Genomic DNA, 20,748 nt, shown 5'->3' with positions numbered 1-20,748 from the left:
AATAATAATAGATAATAATTATTGTAATAATAACATTAATAGTGATTATAAATTTTTAATAATAGCTATAATATCAATCATAATTAAATAGCACATATCACCAAATGATCATTGTCATAAATTAAATCTAATTTATAGTCGACGATATTTTATCTTAAAATCAAACTTTAGAATAACAAATATCAAAAATAACATTAAATTAGAAATGTTTGTAAGGATTTTAAGTGGTTTTATCTAAAAGATTATCTAATTGTTTTATATTTTTGATTATCATCTAAATGTCTTCATTAATTTTCTACAATGTTCATTTAATTCTAATTTCTAACATAAAGATAAAATTGTTCAACGTGTTTTCACAATTCCGTTTGATTGTACGTTGTCTTAATAAAATATTTCGATATGCATTGACTGATGACAAAGCATTATTATATAACAAATAGTTGTCACAATTTACATAGATAATCGCGTGCTTATATAATGTATAAATATGCTATACATTTAAAATTAAGATCATTGATGATGATTTATTCTTAAATATAGATTTTTATTTTTCAAACAAATGAGAGGAAGAAAATGAAGTTATTATCAGAGGCCAAAACTTTATATGTTACTTTATAGTTTAAAGTTTAAAAAAGGCGTTCTTACATTCTCCTGATCTCACATCCAGGAAAACCTAAACCTTGTTTTGATAGGTTTTGTGTGTGTGGACAGAATGCAAGCTGCAGCCACGTTAGCACAAGAGAGAGAGGGGAGTGAAATCCACCCAACACAGCTGCCGTCAGCTGCCGTGGCAGCCCGCCAAAAGTACGAGGATGGACTAGGGCCAATAAGAGAGGTAGAATACCGGCGGAACTGGTATCTAGTAGCGCAATGCCGGGCTCTGCTGTCGCAGCTGCTACTTGGGACTGGCTACAGGTTTGTGAATGTAGTCAGTCTTGTGGCTACTTGAGCAGGGAACACCCATCCTTTACTACACTGCCGTTGCCGGGACATAGTTGAAATTAGTGGAACAAATCTCTAGTCAGCATTGTTGTGAATAAATACAACTCTACTATCCTCTACACTAAACTGCAAGGTATGTTTCTAATATTAAATCGATATATCTGGAGCAGTATACCGGCAGCACACCGGCTTGGCGCCAAAACATACACGTGTCCCCTGCCTAACTCGTTCTATGACGTGATAAGCGGCCTTGGATCTAGTCTATACAAACACTTCTTTTTCTATACATCAACTGTAAATAGTTTGCCAATGTTGACGTGTGTTTATATATTGATAATATTTCAGGTTTCTGTAGTTTATTTGCTCTGTGGCTCCAAGATGGTGCTAGACCAGGTTTTCGGACAGCTGGTGGGCGGCTCCATGGAACCAGACCTTTCATATATTGAAGACTCGAAAGAAATCCTCAACGAAATGTCAATGGATTTGGACGATTTCAAATTTGATTTTGATACCATCAGTGATAGTTTAGGACCCTGGATTCAAACTAACGATTTGAAATTAGACATTGATTCAGATTTACAAGACGATAGCTTTTTTAACAGTGATTCCATAGATTTCGAGGACCTAAACATTTCAGAAGCAGTTCGATACGACTGTATGTGGTCTAGTAACCCTGCCCCAGCTCCAGAAACCAAGAAACAAATTTGTGAGAATACACTATTTGAAGAATTCCTAAAGATCATCGATAGTCCATCACAGTTCGAACTAGAAATAAAGGAGGAGAACACAGAAACCGAGGCGAAGCCCCTGATTGAATCTAGTTCCTGTGATAAATCTTTATCCGAGGAGGAGAGTAAGGTTCGAAGTTTCTCCGCATCATTAGATCATTGTTATGTAAGCTCCAGTTTACCTTCCTCCAACCTACCCCAGTACCCAACCAACTTTTTGGATACACCTCCAGAATCCTCTGAAGATGAGGATACCCAAACCATAGTTCCTTTCCCTCACATTCTCAACCCTGCTCCAACCTCTTGTATTCAATCACAAAGTTTACTGAAGAGCCCCAGATCAAGAATAGGAGGAGAACCCAAATTTTGTTTCAGAGTTAAACTGAAATCTGATAAGTCTAGGTCAGTTTTGAAACAAAAGCTAAACCTGTCAAGTTCTCCCGTTAAACGGTTGAATTTGGGAATAATGAATAAGAATATGGTTCAGACAAGTATACGAAGGAGGAAAGAGGAAAGCTTAAAGGTCAAACATCACGAAGCGCGAGAAATTCACAATCACATGGAAAGGCAGAGAAGAAACGAGCTAAAAGTAGCGTTTGATGAGCTGAAAGCTTGCATACCAGACATAGCAACCTCGGAGAAAGTATCCAAGCAGATGATTTTAGATACAGCTTTACAAAACTGTAAGCTTCTTAGGTCTAGAGAGATTTCAATGAAACTACGAAAGGAGAAATTGAAGAAAGCGAACGCTGAATTGAAACAGAAACTATTAAGTTTGCAGGGATTATGCTAGTGTGTAGTAGATGGGCATTATATATATATATTCTATTGGAACCTCGCCTATAATCTCGACAAAGTGATTAAATCTAAATTATTAAATTTAACATAGTTATATATGCATATTTCATACAAATTATATTAACGGTTAGATTTCTTCAAACCTACTCTATGCTTCATATTTTTTGTACAAATTGTATAATTTTTCACCAACTAAGACTAAGAATAAGGGTGGATATATAAAGATTTATATAAATATAATTTGATACTTATTAAACTTGTATGTTTTAAATCCTGAGGCAGGTATGGTTAAAAACAAGATAAGAGTGAGACAGTAACCAAGAGAGCTAGATAGATGCAGGGAAAATAACTGGTTTTAAATGTCATGAGGAGAAAAGTAGCGACTCAGCCCTGGATTCCCCCCTAGGGGTGTCTACCTTTAACCACTGCACATTTAAACACGTTCATTCTAACTGAAAGAAAACTGGACTTCATCAGAAGCTATAAATAAGTAGATTACAAATTTTATTAAAATCGAATATTTGAAGAAAAAAAATAATGAAATATTGAAAATAATTCTATCCTCTAAAAGAGCAAACACGTTCCTAGCCATATAAAGGGCTAACGCATTTCTTTGTATCCTAACCATGGGGAAAACAAACTGAAACACGTTTCTATCTTGTATCCTAACCATGTAAAGAACAAACACATCCTTCCTTGTATCCTAATCATGTAAAGAGGAAACACGTCCTTCCTTGTATCCTAATCATGTACAGAACAAACAAATCCTTCCTCATGTAAAGAACAAACACGTCCTTGTATCCTAATCATGTAAAGAACAAGCACATCCTTCCTAGTATCCTAATCATGTAAAGAACAAATACATCCCTACTTGTATCCTAATCATGTAAAGAACAAACACATCCTTCCTTGCATCCTAATCATGTAAAGAACAAACACATCCTTCCTTGTATCCTAATCATGTAAAGAACAAACACATCCTTCCTTGTATCCTAATTATGTAAAGAATAAACACATCCTTCCTTGTATCCTATCCAAGTAAAGAACAACACACGTTCTTCCGTATATCCTAAGGTGTAAAGGGCTAACACGTTCCTACTTTGTATCCCAATGTAAAGAGCAATTGTGTTCCTTCCTTGTGTCCTAACCATGTAAAAAGCAAACACGTGCTTACTTGTATCCTAACTAAGTTTAGAGCGAACACGTTCTATCATTCAAACCATGTAAAGAGTAAATACGTTTCTATCTTGTATCCTAATCATGCAGAGCAAGCACGTTCCTTCCTTGTATCCAAACCATTTAAAGAGAAAATACGTTCCACCTTCTATTATCCTAACCATGTAAAGAGTAAACACGTCCTTACTTGTATCCTAAAAGTGTTAAGAGCAAACACGTCCTTCCTTGTATCCTAAAAGTGTTAAGAGTAAACACGTCCTTCCGTGTATCCTAACCATGTTAAGAGCTAACACGTCCTTACTTGTATCCTTACCATGTAAAAGGCAGAAACGTTCCTCCTTGTATCTTAACCATGTAAAGAAAAAGAGTAAACGCGTCCTATCTTGTATCCTAACCATGTTAAGACCAAACACGTCCTTCCTTTTCTTCTAACCATGCAAAGGGCAAACACGTTCCTTCCTTGTATCCTAACCGTGTAAAGGGCCTACAGGATTTGACATTTAGTAAAACCGGGACCAGTTGTGCAGGTATTATGGGGGTCGCTGAACGCAGTTTTATTTTCATTGAAATCACTGAGTTATATTGAGATAAATAACATACATCTTTAAAAAATTGTTTATAACCAAGCATTTCTTAAAGGATTAAAGCAGTCCTATACATAAGAAGAGGTCGATGAATGAAACTCCAGTGTTCCATGAATCCACACCTATATGATTATTACTCTACTCTACTTGGCTAGAAACAGGTTTACATGACTGACAATCGTTATTTTGGGCTTTCCCCATATTGTTAATTTATCAGACCAAAATAGATTTATTTTATTAATCTATTTATACATATGTAATCTATTTATATTTACTTGTAAAATTAACTACATATAAAAAAATGTTCTGAGGGGCTACAGGATTAACTCTGGAAAAAAACATGTCTAGATAAAAACCTATCTGAAAGCCCTGAATCTGATTGTATCAACTCGAAACGTGAAACAGTGTTACGTGTTTTTTTATTTATGTAAGTTTGTGACTAAATTTAGTAGTTTGTATATTGTGAACTCTCTGAAGACAAGGGGAATCATCAAGCTCCAATTTTGTGGATAAATTGAAAACTTTTTAAAATGAATTCTTTAATGCTTTCAACTGCTTTCTAAGCAGTTTACTTTTTCTCTAGTTAGGGATTAAATCAGTGAGAATAAAATCAAAAATCAAGTAAAACTGAGAAAACAAAAACTATTTCCACCTTTCATTAAATTATAGTTTTTTAGCCTACTAAGAAAGGGGGGGGGATTGGCCCCATTCTGTCCCCACTAAGGCTCAACTAGCCCCATTTATGCACAGAAGACTAACTTTCCGCACTGAAAATACTTGACTTCTCGAGAGACAAATTAAATTAAAGTCTGTTCTAAAATACTTTGGGTCGGATCTATTTAGGCCGAATACAGTACGGGAGAAAGGCGGTATTTGAGATGAAAAGGTTCATGACATTAAAGAGAGAAAGGCAAAGTTTGCCAAATCAGGTTCCATATTCGCACTGGATCCGGTAGGGCGTGGTTCGAACCCTGCTCCTGTGCCTGGTTCAACAGACTTCTCCGGAGAAATTTAAACCAGACCTTGGTATTTAACTCTATCCAGTACACAGTCTAGCTTTAGTTTTATTACCTCACTTAATTGTAATGTTTATATGTTAAAAAGTTGTTTTTGTTTCTTATATTAATTCTAACCATGCTCCTTGACGTAAAACTGAAGGTTCTTGACATAAAACAATAGTCCGTCAATAACACTGTTTAATGTCAAAGACCTACTTTTCCGTTGTTATATTTCATGAAGCCATTATTCAGTAGATAAAATGATAAATAAGGTGAGAGTCTAATTTCTAGTATTAGACACTATAAATCAGCTTACTTAGACACTAGAAATCAGCTTACTTAGACACTACAAATTAGCTTACTTAGACACTAGAAATCAGCTTACTTCGACACTAGAAATCAGCTTACTTAGACACTAGAAATCCGCTTACTTAGACGCTATAAATCAGCTTACTTAGACACTATAAATTAGCTTACTTAGACACTAGAAATCAGCTTACTTAGACACTAGAAATCAGCTTACTAAGACACTAGAAATCCGCTTACTTAGACACTAAAAATCAGCTTACTTAGACACTAGAAATCAGTTTACTTAGACACTAGAAATCAGCTTACTTAGACACTAGAAATCAGCTTACTTAGACACTTTAAATCAGCTTACTTAGACACTATAAATCAGCTTACTTGGACACTAGAAATCAGCTTACTTAGACACTAGAAAATAGCTGACTTAGACACTGAAAATTGTTTAAGCATTAAATGTTGTATATTAAAGTTTTATATATAAACAAACAAGATTCATTTATATATGTAGATCAATTCATAGTTTAGAAAAGATAACAGTCAACAACAAATATTTACTTACAAAGATAAACATTTGTTTCATAACTTTTTTTTCCAACGTAATTTTCTTCTCAAACATTTATTTAACAATGGTTTGTAGTAACTTGGTTACAATATATTACTTAATAGTTGATTGTACTATTTACAATATATTACTTGATTGTACTATATTTACTTCGTTACAATATGTTACTTAATAGTTGAATGTACTAGTTACTTGGATACAGTATATTACTGAATTACATCGTTACAATATATTACTAAATTGTACTAGCTACTTGGTTACAAAATATTTCTTGGACTAGTAGCTTAATTGTACCTTTTGCTTGATTTTTCTATATTGCTTAATTATATTAGTTGTTAGAATGTACTAGATTCTTCATTGTTTTAGTTGCTTGATTGAACTAGCTGCTTGATTGAACTAGCTGCTTGATTGAACTAGCTGCTTGATTGAACTAGCTGCTTGATTGAACTAGCTGCTTGATTGAACTAATTGTACTAGCTGCTTAATTGTACTAGCTGCTTGATTGTACTAGCTGCTTGTTTGTACTAGGTGCTTGGTAGTACTAGTTGCTTGATTGCACTTTATAGTGCTGCTTGATTGAACTAGCTGCTTGATTGAACTAGCTGCTTGATTGAACTAGCTGCTTGATTGTACTAGCTGCTTAATTGTACTAGCTGCTTGATTGTACTAGCTGCTTGTTTGTACTAGGTGCTTGGTAGTACTAGTTGCTTGATTGCACTTTATAGTTGCTTGGTTGTACTAGTTGCTTGGTAGTACTAGTTGCTTGGTATTACTAGTTGCTTGATTGCACTTTAAAGTTGCTTGGTTGTACTAGTTGCTTGATTGTACTATATTGTTGCTTGATTGTACTAGTTGCTTGGTTGTACTAGTTGCTTAATTGTACTATAGAGTTGCTTGGTTGTACTAGTTGCTGGTTGTAATATATATTTGCTTAGTTGTACAAGTTGCTTGGTTGTACTAGTTGCTTGGTAGTACTAGTTGCTTGATTTTACTATATAGTTGTTTGGTTGTACTAACTGCTTGGTTGTTCTAGTTGCTTGGTTGAAATTGTTGCTTGATTATACTATAAAGTTGCTTGGTTGTACAAGTTGCTTGACTGTACTAATAGTTGTTTGGTTGTGCTAGTTGCTTGGTTGTTCTAGTTGCTTGGTTGTTCTAGTTGCTTGGTTGTTCTAGTTGCTTGGTTGTTCTTGTTGCTTGGTTGTATTAGTTGCATGATAATACTGTAAAGTTGCTTGAATGTACTATAAAGTTGCTTGGTTGTACTAGTTGCTTGAATGTACTATAAAGTTGCTTGGTTGTACTAGTTGCTTGGTTGTTCTTGTTGCTTGGTTGTACTAGTTGCATGATAATACTGTAAAGTTGCTTGACTGTACCATATAGTTGCTTGGTGGTTCTAGTTGCTTGGTTGTACTTGTTGCTTGATAATAGTGTAAAGTTGCTTGATCGTTCTATGTAGTTGCTTGGTTTTACTAGTTGTTTGATAGTACCATAAAGTTGCTTAACTGTACTATATAGTTGCTTGGTTGTACTAGTTGCTTGTGAATTTCTATTTGCTTGAGTTAACTCTTGAATGTGTCTGTTTGTCAAAGTACGAGTGTATCCGGATAGTTTAGTATATGTTGTCTGATGTTCAAGGCTGAGCCCAGAATACACGCAGAAAAATAGAATCGCAAACTTCAGCATAATATCTTTTAAAAATATAATATTTCTGAAAATTTGACAAACACATCGCATTTTTACGTTTACAAAAACAATATCCTCGTTAAAAGTAAATACATCTTTATTATTATTATAATAAATATTCATGTTTTGTAAGTTCCTTATATAATACACGTGACATAAGAACATCTTTTTAACGAATTGAAGGTAAACTACCAAGATGAATAATACGAAGCAAAGAAAAGGAAAGGTTAAAGGAGTTAAAGTACAAGTATTCATATAGTTGAATGAACTGCAAGTTGTGTTTTGCTGTGTGCGCTACACAACTTTATTTTGCATAGATATTTAGCAGCCTCTAGTCTAGACTAGCAAAGGGACAAATCGGAGGCTGGACGTGGAGGGGAGGGGCAGGGGGAAGGAGAGGCTGAAAATTGAGGGAAGAAGAAAAATTGCGGAGGTTATGCTAATTTTCATTTTTGAAAATGTATTGTCTAATTATAAAATTATTTTTATTTAAATTATTTTAAACCTGATATTTTTATTAAACTAGATTAAGGTATTTAATGAAGGTTAAGTAAGGATTTGTTCTGCAGTTATTTAATTGAACCATGACAGGTTCATGTTAAACAAAATACCAGTTCAGACCAAAACTAAAGAATCTTGAAATAGTCTGCAAAAAAAGGCAACTTATTTCCGGTTGAACTGAACAGTGAATACTTGCCTCAAACTTTAATTTGCTAATTCATATTTCTTTGCAGCCAGTTTTAGACATTTGATATTTCAAATTATGAATTTTGCTAGATGGTCAGAGTTTGAAGGGATAGACCGTTAGATTGCAAAGATACATGGATTCGAAAATTAAAGTGTTCAGTTCAGTTTTTAACCAATCCTGTTGATACTATTTAATTTCAACTCCAAGAAATACTACAGAACGAAATCACTTTTGATTATTTCAATTTATAAATCCCAAGAATGGAGAAGATTACATGGATGCTCATTGCTCATGTACAGAGTGAAAACTTTACAACACAATGGTCTCTAGATAATTTTTTGCATCCTATCATTGTTACAATATTGAATTGATTAATTAATGAAATACTGGATGGACAGACTGTACGGACAGATAACAGAAAATGGTATACGCTAATTGTAGCCTATACACGATAGTATTGGTTGAATTGTAGTCTGCAGCAAACCCCAGCACTATATAACATATAATTATACAAACACGGACTCTGTAAACTAGTCGCACCGCTAATGGACTTATGGACTATTGAGTCAAATAGTCTTCTACTATATGACGGGGACAAAACAATCAATTTTGTCCATTTTCTTACTCAGGGATTAGTTCATAAGTTTAAGTTATAAATGTTTATTTAGGTGAATCCTTTCTATGCTTGTCTTTTATAGTCTACAAATATTTAATGATGAACAATATGGATGGTTTGCCAGTGTAGGTACTTCGGTCCGAGGAGCAGACGTACAGTTAAACTGACCTCATTCACAATTTTAACTAAAATCCACAATCCAGCGACTAAATCAACATTTAAAAACTTTTTCCCCCCAAATTTTTGGTTCCATAAACGACAAAATTTGTGTTCGATATTGATTATAAAATGTGTAGGACCCATGACCTGGGCAGTAAAGGGCCACTAAACCTGTCTAGGGTTTTATAACACCTCTGTAAGGCTCCCTGAGGGGGGCAGAGAACTAAAGAGCCGACATTACACGTTCTTCAGGTGGGACGGAGAAGGAGTAGGAGAAGGTTTGAATTCTCTCCTACTTTTAAAGATGCAGCTGCATATAATATCCGGTATTGAAACCTAGACCACACACACCCACCACATACATATCACTAAATGGAGATAAAAATCACGAAACCTACGTTTACAAAACAATATACATACAGTAGACCTGTAAGTTTAATAGGATTCTGTAATCCCCCCCTCTCCATTTTCTCCATTGGTGCGATTTTGTACTACGAGGTATCCGACCAAACATATATTTTGTACTACGAGGTATCCGACCAAACATATACTTTGTACTAGGAGGTACCCGATCAAACATATATTTTGTACTACGAGGTATCCGAACAAACATATATTTTATAAATTTAAAATTCGGTGATGGTGATGGACCAAACCTCTGTAGAGTAAAAAAAGTAGATGTTAGTTCCACATTTATTGAAAATATATTTCGGTCTGGGTTGACCCTCGTCAGTTCTAACGATATAATAACCATCAAAATCGAAATTTTTTTTTAAAAATTTGCTAGAAAACCACAAGAAAATAAACAAATAAAAAAGATTCTTTACCATCAAAATCGATAAATTTTTTTTTAAAAATTTGTTAACCACAAGAAAATGAACAAACAAAAAAGATTATTTTAAATTTTTTTGGGGGGGGGCTGTCAAATGGACATAAGGGAAACGAACTCAGATTATGATATGGAAAAAAGAAAAGGAATTTAATCTTTGCCACAAACTCTGATTTTCAAATCCCGATATCTTTGCAACCTAATGTCGTAGACCTTAGATATTTCAAACTATAAATTCTGTTAGATTAAATAACTAAAGTTTGAAATATCAAAGGTTTACATCGTCAGGTTGCAGAGATATAAGAATTAGAAAATTTGAGTTTGTGGCAAAGTCTCAATTCCTTTGCAAATATTCACTTTAAAAAAAATGTTTTAAGACAATTATTATTCCTTGAGATTGTTTCTGTCACAAAGATTAAAAACAAACTGTTTAGATGTATGTGTATAAAGTGGTGGTGGGGGTCGATCTAATTAACGAACTTTTACATAAATCGTGGGGAGGGGGGCGCCTTTTATTTAAGGAGGGGTATTTAAACCTTTTGTAAGTCATTATTTCGGGTCAGAGAATTAGAACAACTTTCCAAATAAAATTTTTAAAACTGAAAAGAGATTTAAAAAAAATTAAAGTTTGATTTTAGAAAAACATGAACCACAAAATGTTTAGAAACTGAATCGAACATAACAACTTGTAAAAAATACCGTAAGCTTAAAAATGAGTTCATAAACTTCCTAGATTAAAAAATTACGCGTCATTCCAAGAGCCGGGTAAAAATATAAATTTGAAGAAAATTTTTCATTTCATTCAATTCCTTTTCTGCTGCTGTCAACATGTAAGAGTATAAGAGTTAGGGAGATGGCATTTAGATAAAGGAGAAGAGGAGAGAGAGAAGAGATCAATGTATTGAATGGAATAACAACAAGTGTGAAGTACGAAAAATGTCAATGAACGAAGGAAGAGACGGATCTGGAAGAGACCAAGTGAAAAGATAGGATGAATAAAGATGAAGGTGGGAGGATAAAGGAAGCTAGGATGGATAAAAGTTAAAGACAGATGGATAAAGGAAGCTAGGACGAAAAAAGATTAATGTGAGTGGATAAAGGAAGCTAGGATGAATAAAGATGAAGGTGGGTGGATAAAGGAAGCTAGGAGGGATAAAAGATAAAGATGGGTGGATAAAGGAAGCTAGGATGGATAAAAGATGAAGGTGGGTGGATAAATGAAGCTAGGATGGATAAAATATAAAGGTGGGTGGATAAAGAAAGCTAGGATGGATAAAAGATAAAGGTGGGTGGATAAATGAAGCTAGGATGGATAAAAGATGAAGGTGGGTGGATAAATGAAGCCAGGATGGATAAAAGATAAAGATGGGCGGATATAGGAAGCTAGGTGGGATAAAAGATAAAAGTTGGTGGATATAGGAAGCTAGGATGGATAAAAGGTAAAGGTAGCTAGGATGGAAAAAAGGTAAAGGCGATTGGATGAATAGATGAGTGATATGTACGACCTACACGATATACAATGTATAGGAAAGGCGGAAGGTTGGAATCTTGATGGAGTTTAATGAAAAGAGTTGTAATTAGTAGATCTAAGGTATTATTAGCACTAGGATAGAACTAATAATCTGATAATCTACTTCAAAACTGGATTTTATTTAATCAAGAGCTGATAATTGTGAAAGTGAATTATATAAATCAGCAAATTTTAGATAAATTCAAATGAGCACTGAAAAATAAGGGACCGTTTTCTTACAGTTTAAAGTAAAACAATCGTCAAAGATGATTGGGGGAATTTTTTTTATTTATTTCCTTTCCTATTTTATATCAACAAAAATATGAAGTATTTTTCTTATTTACGAGATGATAAAGTTAATACATCTTTTAAGATTTATGGTAAAATGACAATTAAACAAATAAAAACTGCAAAATATAAATAAAAAGAAATAAAAAATTAACTTTAACTCGACATTTCTTTGGCCTCTTTTTATTCTTTTCATATTTCAGAATATGCAGTGAAAAAATTACAACTTTAACTATTAAAAAATATCAACTCTACGATAAATATGAACAAGATCAGAATTTCCATTTCCAAACCTATGCACAAAAGTTAGCTTCTCAAGATATAGTGTTGCATTTTCTACATATATAAAGTTGATATCTCTGTTTGTATGTTTGTCCGATCATAACTAATAAACCCCTATATTGAATTGCTTAACATTTTGATTGGGGAACTTGGGAGAACCACGGGAGTGTTCTTAGCTTGGTTGAGAAGGTCGTAATTTACAGCCAAGCAAGCGCGGCTGAACGACGGGTTTAACTATGAGTACCCTGAGCAATGCTGGGTTCCCAAGCTAGTATCTATATATAAACAATAAACATTATACATATGTGGTATATGAATTTATCGAAATAAAAGATCTGTCTAAATGTCTTGAAGTTTGATTCAGTGAGAATAAGAAATTTGTTTATCTAGAACTGATTGAAGGAAGGCGGCCCCAGCTAGAATCTGTGTTATCCTAATTCAAATATAAACATATTGTATAATTTTTCTTATGAAGCTCAGATCATTTTTACATCATATAAATCAAATTTATTTACTAAAAAATCAGCTTATTCATGTAACAGTGATTTACATACAGTCCTTAAACATGAATATCAGTAATCAAATGATCAGCCGGTTATTTAGCCCGTAATAAGCTAATTTATAATCTAGTAATCATTTTTTTACTAGTCGTCAGCTAATTTGTTTAGGCTGATTGATATAACCGTAATTAGCCATAAACCAGTAATAAGCTGATTTACATATACAAAATTAGAATAGCTTCCTATTTACTTAATAGTAATAATTTATTTACCAGTACTGAGCAGGTTCATATAGGTTCCACAGTAATCAGCTGACATTTTAGTTTCAGTTTATTTCTATACCATAATCCCCAAAACATGATTATTTTATTTGATTTGCAAAAAAACAGAGTTCATCCCTGATACTTTCCTCTTTTTCTCCCGTTTTCTGCTTTCCCCCTCCTTTCCCCTCACCTCACTTTCCCTTCCCCCCCCCTACCCTCCTGTCATGTACGCTTACAATATAGTCTGCAAAGAAATAAAGAACAATTAGTGTCAAAAATTCACTTTTTGAAAGCTCTTGTTTTCCAATATCACGGTATTTTTAGAATCTAAAATGATGCTTTTTATTCCCTGAACTGTTATTTTAACAGCTCTCCGACATCTAGCTGCGGTCCACCTAAAATGTCTGTTTTAAATCTCCTAGACTAGACATTTTTGAGATGCTGGGGGAGGTATAATAGAAGGAATAAAAAAACAAAGATCGGAACTGAGTATCCTGAGCCGGTGTAGTGCATGGGGACAACTCTCGGGGGGGGTTCACATAAAATACTCAGAAAATAAAAATTTTTTGCATTAATAATCCTTGCAGCTGTTGATAACGTTTCACTGACAATGGTTAAATGTTTTCTTATCAACTGTAAACAGTTGATCAGAAAAATTTGACATTTTGATTTCTGGAAATAAATAAATTTAATAAAATGCTGATTTTAAAAGTTAGCAAAAAGGGCCTACCCAAATAATATACAGGATCATATATACAGTATACGGTGGGTAAGTACAATATATATGCAGTATACAGTATACGGTGGGTAAGTACAATATATACAGTTTACAGTAAAGAGGACAATCTGTACCGGTCTACTACAGGACCAGTTTGTTTTAAAGGACCCTCTATAATGATGTTAGGTACCTAACTCACCTAACACCTCTATAATGCATATACAGTATATATATGACCATCTATATAGTATTAAGAACCATCTATATAATATAGAGGATCATCTATATAATATAGAGGGCCATCTATATAGTATAAAGGACCATCTGTAAAGTATTAAGAACCATCTATATAATATAGAGGACCATCTATATAGTATTAAGAACCATCTATATAGTATAGAGGACCAACTATATAGTATTAAGAACCATCTATATAGTATAGAGGACCAACTATATAGTATAAAGTACCATATATACAGTTCACGAACAGGGAAGGAAGGAAAGGGGGCGCGAGGCGCCCTTAATACCTAGTGCAGCAGACAGGGACCATCTATACAGAATCAGGCCATATTTATAGTGTAGACGACCATCTATACAGTAGACAGGGACCATCTATACAGTAGACAGGGACCATCTATACAGCAGACAGGGACCATCTATACAGTAGACAGGGACCATCTATACAGTAGACAGGGACCATCTATACAGTAGACAGGGACCATCTATACAGTATTCAGGCCATATTTATAGTGTAGACGACCATCTATACAGTAGACAGGGACCATCTATACAGCAGACAGGGACCATCTCTACAGTAGACAGGGACCATCTATACAGTAGACAGGGACCATCTATACAGTAGACAGCATTGAGGGACCATTTATTTTAAAATCTATTTTAATTATGTGTCTTCACACTAGATTGCAGCCATTATTCTGACAATCCACTTTTACCACCAAAATACACAAGAAATTGCAGACACCAATTTTAACACCAATAATTTAAAAAATTAGTCCAGTGACTTTTGGATTTCAAACTCCTAAAATTTTATTTTCGCTTGTTAGAATGGAACTGGGAAAGGGGGGGGTTACATGACGTGACGTTTGTCTTGTATTTTATTTTTATTTTTATTCTGTTCATAAAGGTTGAAAACAATAAATGTAAAGGAAAAGTTAACCAGTTAAAGTCTGGTGTATCCACTTCAAGACATTTGCAGTATAGAACTTATATAGGGATCCAGATTTATCTTACTATGTAAATATTTACTTACTATAAATATATTTTACTTTGAAATCAATTTTACTATAATATGACTCCATTATAATATTTTTATTATTGTCTTTGGTATCAATCAACTTAAAAAATTATGGAAGAAGACATTCTAGCCTATTCACCAACTGTCATGTTTCGTGGGACACCCTGTATATGGTTTGAAAATTTTAAGTTTTAGAGATAGAAAATCTTTTAAGTTGGATCCTGAAAGCACCATCGTAACATAAGTATCTAAACTTGAGAGGTATCTAGGTATCTAGATACCTAGATATGTAGATATCTAGGTATCTAGATATCTAGGTATGTAGATATCTAGGTATCTAGATATCTAGGTATCTAGATACCTAGGTATATAGATATCTAGGTATCTAGATATCTATTGTATCTTGATATCTAGCTATCTAAGTATCTAGGTATCCAGTTACCAAGATATCTAGGTATCCAGATACCAAGGTATCTAGGAATCTAGGTATCTAGGTATATTTATAAACCCTTATTCTGATATTGAAAGGATGACTTGTAGACTGTAGTCTCTACTGGGAACCAAAATGCAAAATCATGCACGCAAACTTGACTGTAAATTTTTCTCTCTTTTTTTTGCAAGTTTGCAAAGTTGATTTTAGGGGGACAAAAATTTACACAGTTTCTTTAATATTGAAGAGAGCTTACTACAAAAAAATATCATATTCTTATCATGTTTTCTTATAAAGAATGTACTCCCTAAATTCTGATGTCCCTGGCACCTAATACGTGTAAACTGTATATGCAATAATGATGTGCTAAATCCGTTCTCTGCTAGGTTTGTCATAGAGTGGGGAGGGGAGGAGAGGGAGGGAATGGGGAGGGAGAGAGAAGGGAGTGGGAGTGAAAGGGGAGGGGAGGTTTAAACTAAGCTGGACTGGATTAAAAAATTGGGAGGAGTTGAAAAGAGGAATTATAAGGGGGTGACATTTTTGAGATGCTGGGGGAGGTATAATAGACAAACATTTTAAACAAAGATCGGAACTGAGTATCCTGAGCCGGTGTAGTGCATGGGGACAACTCTCTTGCATGGGACGGACTCCCTTGCATGGGACGGACTCCCTTGCATGGGACAACTTCCTTGCATGGGACGGACTCCCTCTAAAGTTTTAACCATTTTAACACAATGTGAGACATATAAAGCAATGCTAAAACATCGAGAATTTTTAGTTGACATATATTAACTAGATATTTTAGATTTTTTAGGTTGCTTCGCGCCCATCTTCTATTTCATTTGTAAACATTTATTTTGCAAAGCAGAGACAAAAATTCGCGGATTATATAAAAAAATTCGTGGATTTTCAAAATTTTCAAAAATCGAATTTTGTAGAGGCAAATTTTTGAAAATTCGATTATCCATAAATCTTCCCTGGGGTCATGTGATGTCCCACAAAAAATTTGGGCCCGACAGGCTTAGCCGTTGTGACGTTTATCGGATACACATTGACAAACAAACAGACAAGCAAAGTATATAAATAGAAGATACTCATTTAGTTGTTAAATATATTTCAAAGGGGATAAATGCAAAAAAAGTTATTTCCTCTTGAATGTCGTCTTCTTTTCAAATCACCAAACAATTAATATTTACTTGAGTTTTAAATGTGTTTTCCAATCAAACTACGTTAATAAATATCAGAAAAAGTCGTAACATTGCTTTATATATCTTAAATTGTGTTGGAATGGTTAAAACTGATAGGGGGAGTCCACCACTTGCAGGAGTCCGCTACATGCATGACAACTGGAAGGAAGGCCGGAGTTGTTCATTTATCTTAAACCAGTTCCTGAGAAGTCGAAATACGTCACAGTCAAATGTAATGAATAAGAATATGGTTCAGACAAGTATACGAAGGAGGAAAGAGGAAAGCTTAAAGGTCAAACATCACGAAGCGCGAGAAATTCACAATCACATGGAAAGGCAGAGAAGGAACGAGCTAAAAGTAGCGTTTGATGAGCTGAAAGCTTGCATACCAGACATAGCAACCTCGGAGAAAGTATCCAAGCAGATGATTTTAGATACAGCTTTACAAAACTGTAAGCTTCTTAGGTCTAGAGAGATTTCAATGAAACTACGAAAGGAGAAATTGAAGAAAGCGAACGCTGAATTGAAACAGAAACTATTAAGTTTGCAGGGATTATGCTAGTGTGTAGTAGATGGGCATTATATATATATATTCTATTGGAACCTCGCCTATAATCTCGACAAAGTGATTAAATCTAAATTATTAAATTTAACATAGTTATATATGCATATTTCATACAAATTATATTAACGGTTAGATTTCTTCAAACCTACTCTATGCTTCATATTTTTTGTACAAATTGTATAATTTTTCACCAACTAAGACTAAGAATAAGGGTGGATATATAAAGATTTATATAAATATAATTTGATACTTATTAAACTTGTATGTTTTAAATCCTGAGGCAGGTATGGTTAAAAACAAGATAAGAGTGAGACAGTAACCAAGAGAGCTAGATAGATGCAGGGAAAATAACTGGTTTTAANTTAAATACTAGATCCTTCACTCTTACGGAAGGAAGGTTTAAAAGAGCTAGGAAGGGTTTAGGAACACTAGTAATGGTTTATAACTACTAGAAAGAGAGGAAAAAACAAAAGGTTTATTTTTTATTTACATGTTGGAGAAGTTTTGATATAAGATATGGTATTGATAAAGTGAGAAATATTACCGACCTATGATTCCCCCAACAGAGGGACTATTAAGTAAAAAAAAATTAAAATTCACTACGTTGGATTTGAAAATACTTTCGTTTTGATCTTAAAAAAAAACTAGAAAAAATATAAATAAACTACACCGTAAGGTGGAATAAAATAGATATTACCTAACTACGGGTTCCCTCGACTAATTTTGCCTGCAAAACATCCTTCGCTGCGCTCTGGATGTTTTGTAGGCAAAATTGGTCTTGGAAAACCCTTGGTAAAGTAAAAATAAAGCAGTTGTAAATATTATATGAGAAACGGGGGAGGAGGGTGAAAACAAAATTTTGGAAAATTGCCTAGGATGAAGCCTAGGAAGAAACGGAGAGAAACGTGTAAAAAAACAAAATAGAGGGTTGGGTACAAAAAGAAGGAGAAGATTGAGGAGGAGGAGGACGAAGTGAGGAGAAATAATTAAAAAGTGTATACGAGGAAAGGTGTTCTAGAATATGGAAATTGAAAATGGAATTTGGACAAACAACAGTGGGAATGAAAACTGGAAAGGAGAAATAAAATGTCAAATAAAAGTAGCGATGAGTTTGAAAGTGGGAAGGTATAAAAATTGTGAAAGTGAAAATGGGAAGTGTTTAGAAAGAGGAATGGAAAGGGGAAATGTATTTGAAAGTACAAAGAAGGAAAAGAAAGACGAATATTTGTTAATTTCCAAAAAACTAGAAATAAAACCCTTATATTTACCCAGTCTCGGCCCTTAAATTACTTGCTGGTAGGTCCTAACACGAAACTATTTTATTAACAGTGAAAAAGTGATCTTTCAAAACAAAGAACAGATAGTAATGTCTTATTTAAAGAAAAATGTTCACTTCAGTCTCGTATTTCAGAAATATTTTGATATCTTCAGATTTATCAAAACTTTATAGATAATTGATAAACTCTATATTTTATGGTTCAGCACCAAAAATATTGTTAACCAGTTAAAACATTAATTCGAATGATCACATGGTCTTCATAAGATAACAACAGTTTACACATAAACGTACTTCTAGACGAAAAAGATTGTATCCCCCCTCCCCTCGTCTTTATTGTACATTTAGAATTTTGCCCAACCCAGTAGATCTAAGATATTTGGTCAGGTAGGCAATGCCCTTCCTCTAATACCTCTTTTTTTTTATAAATTCTGTTTTAATTAATACAATCATCAGTTCCGAACTGGATGGTCCCAATTATTGTATTCAAATAACTGTCTGATTAATTAATCTTCGTATCAATAAATCTGAACTTGTCACTTGTCTGATTCATCAGATAAAATCCATAGAATATATAAAACTATTTTAACCATGCTCAATTTAATCCTATTCTAGCCCCCAATAATAATAACTCTACAATTAGAGCCTGGTCAAGGTGCCCCTTACCACCCCCCTCCCCTTCCCTCTATAAACGCTTACATTTGTTTAAATCGTTGACATCCCTACACCCCATCCCAACCCTACACCATCCAGTTCTTAATAATCAACAATAACTCCCCTTTAACACCCTGCCCTTTCCTCCCCCTCCCTTACTATCTCGCCCCCTCCCCTTTCTCTCCCTTGCCATCTTCCCCCCCTCCTCCCACTCTCCTGACCCGCCCCACCCTCCATCCCCTACACTCCCCCGCTAAGCCCCTACCCTAGATAATACCCTCCTAATATGTCTATTAATATGAATTATAGTTAAGGTTATGTTGCTATGCAACTTTATTATTAATATGGATATGTTACGCTACTTATAGTGCTACCCACAAAGCAAGAGACTTTAATTATGACTTGAAGGAATTGAGTCTTTGCAACAAATCCCAGTTTTCTAATACCTATATATCTACAACCAAATTATGTAAAACTTTGATATTTCAAACTTTGATTGTTTGATATAACAGAGTTCATAGTTTGATATATCTAAGGTCTACAACATTGGGTTGTTAAGATATAGGGATTTAAAAATCAGAGTTTGTGGCAAAGACTCAATTCCTTTGAATGAATTTTTCTACATTAAAATCTGAGGACTTTTCTTCGTAGAGCTTTATTGTGTCGGACTATAATCTATAACAGGACTTTATTTCGTAGAGCTTTATCATGCTTTATCGCAGAGCTTATAAAATCGGACTACATTCGGCAGGCTGAAAGACTTTACTTTAATCCTTTGGACTTTACAGTAAAATATTTATTTCATAATATTTCTCTGAAGTCTCATTTTTTGGAGGTTACCCTGTATAACCCGTAGGGCTACGTGGATACCTGTATAACTCGTAGGGCTACGTGGATACCTGTATAACCCGTAGGGCTACGTGGATACCTGTATAACCCGTAGGGCTACGTGGATACCTGTAAAACCCGTAGGGCTACGTGGATATATTCCGTATCCATAGGTCTATGAAAGGTAAGTCAGTTTCCCTAGTTTTTATTCTTAATGGACTTGACTCATCTCTGTTGACCCATATACGCTTGAAAAAATGTTACACCTTTTTTTCCCTTTCTTGTTTCTATAGTCAGCAAGCTGATATTATGATGTAAGCAGTTCTGCATATTTCCCTAGATGGAATGCCTTTGACTAATACTTGTGTCATAGTTTAGACAGCTTTGTATTAACAGTTTTCTTATATTTTATCCAATTAGTTTTATTAACAGATTCAACAATTTTCAACAAGGAACATGACTGGCTCTGAGAGCAAGGATGGAAGATATTCTTTCGTGGATTGAATTATCAAGCAAATCGATCGGGATGAGCTCAAATTATTGAATCATATAATGAATAAGATACCCAACAGATATGTGAACATACAGATACTGAACCAGATGCTAAACCAGATACTGAACCAGATACTGAACCAGATACTGAACCATATTCTGAACCATATTCTGAACCAGATACTGAACCAGATACTGAACCAGATACTGAACCAGATACTGAACCAAATACAGAACCAGATACTGAACCAGATACTGAACCAGATACTGAACCATATTCTGAATTTAGAATTTATTTGCATCCTTAGTACGTCTAAAGTTGGGTGTGTTGAATTACATTTATCCCGGTCACTTCGCAGTCTAAACAGTACACATATCCCACCATGAGGGGGAAATTTACAGGAATTTGCTTTAAAAAGGGAAGGGGT

The 20,748-nt window shown here is 34.3% G+C and overlaps 1 protein-coding gene across 1 annotated transcript; it reads left to right on the top strand.

The window, feature by feature from the left end:
* The first annotated feature begins 916 nt into the window (after positions 1 to 916).
* Positions 917 to 17,214, top strand: LOC111698550 (transcriptional regulator Myc). Its single transcript, XM_023468909.1, has 3 exons — positions 917 to 1,075; positions 1,288 to 2,151; positions 16,756 to 17,214. The coding sequence occupies exons 2-3, from the start codon at positions 1,321 to 1,323 to the stop codon at positions 17,065 to 17,067; spliced, it is 1,143 nt and encodes a 380-aa protein (XP_023324677.1). The 5' UTR covers positions 917 to 1,075; positions 1,288 to 1,320; the 3' UTR covers positions 17,068 to 17,214.
* Positions 17,215 to 20,748: the final 3,534 nt, after the last annotated feature.

Source organism: Eurytemora carolleeae, unplaced genomic scaffold, assembly GCF_000591075.1.
Source record: "Eurytemora carolleeae unplaced genomic scaffold, Eaff_2.0 scaffold40, whole genome shotgun sequence".
Lineage (NCBI taxonomy): Eukaryota > Metazoa > Arthropoda > Copepoda > Calanoida > Temoridae > Eurytemora > Eurytemora carolleeae.
This window is presented reverse-complemented; position numbering and strand designations above follow the sequence as displayed.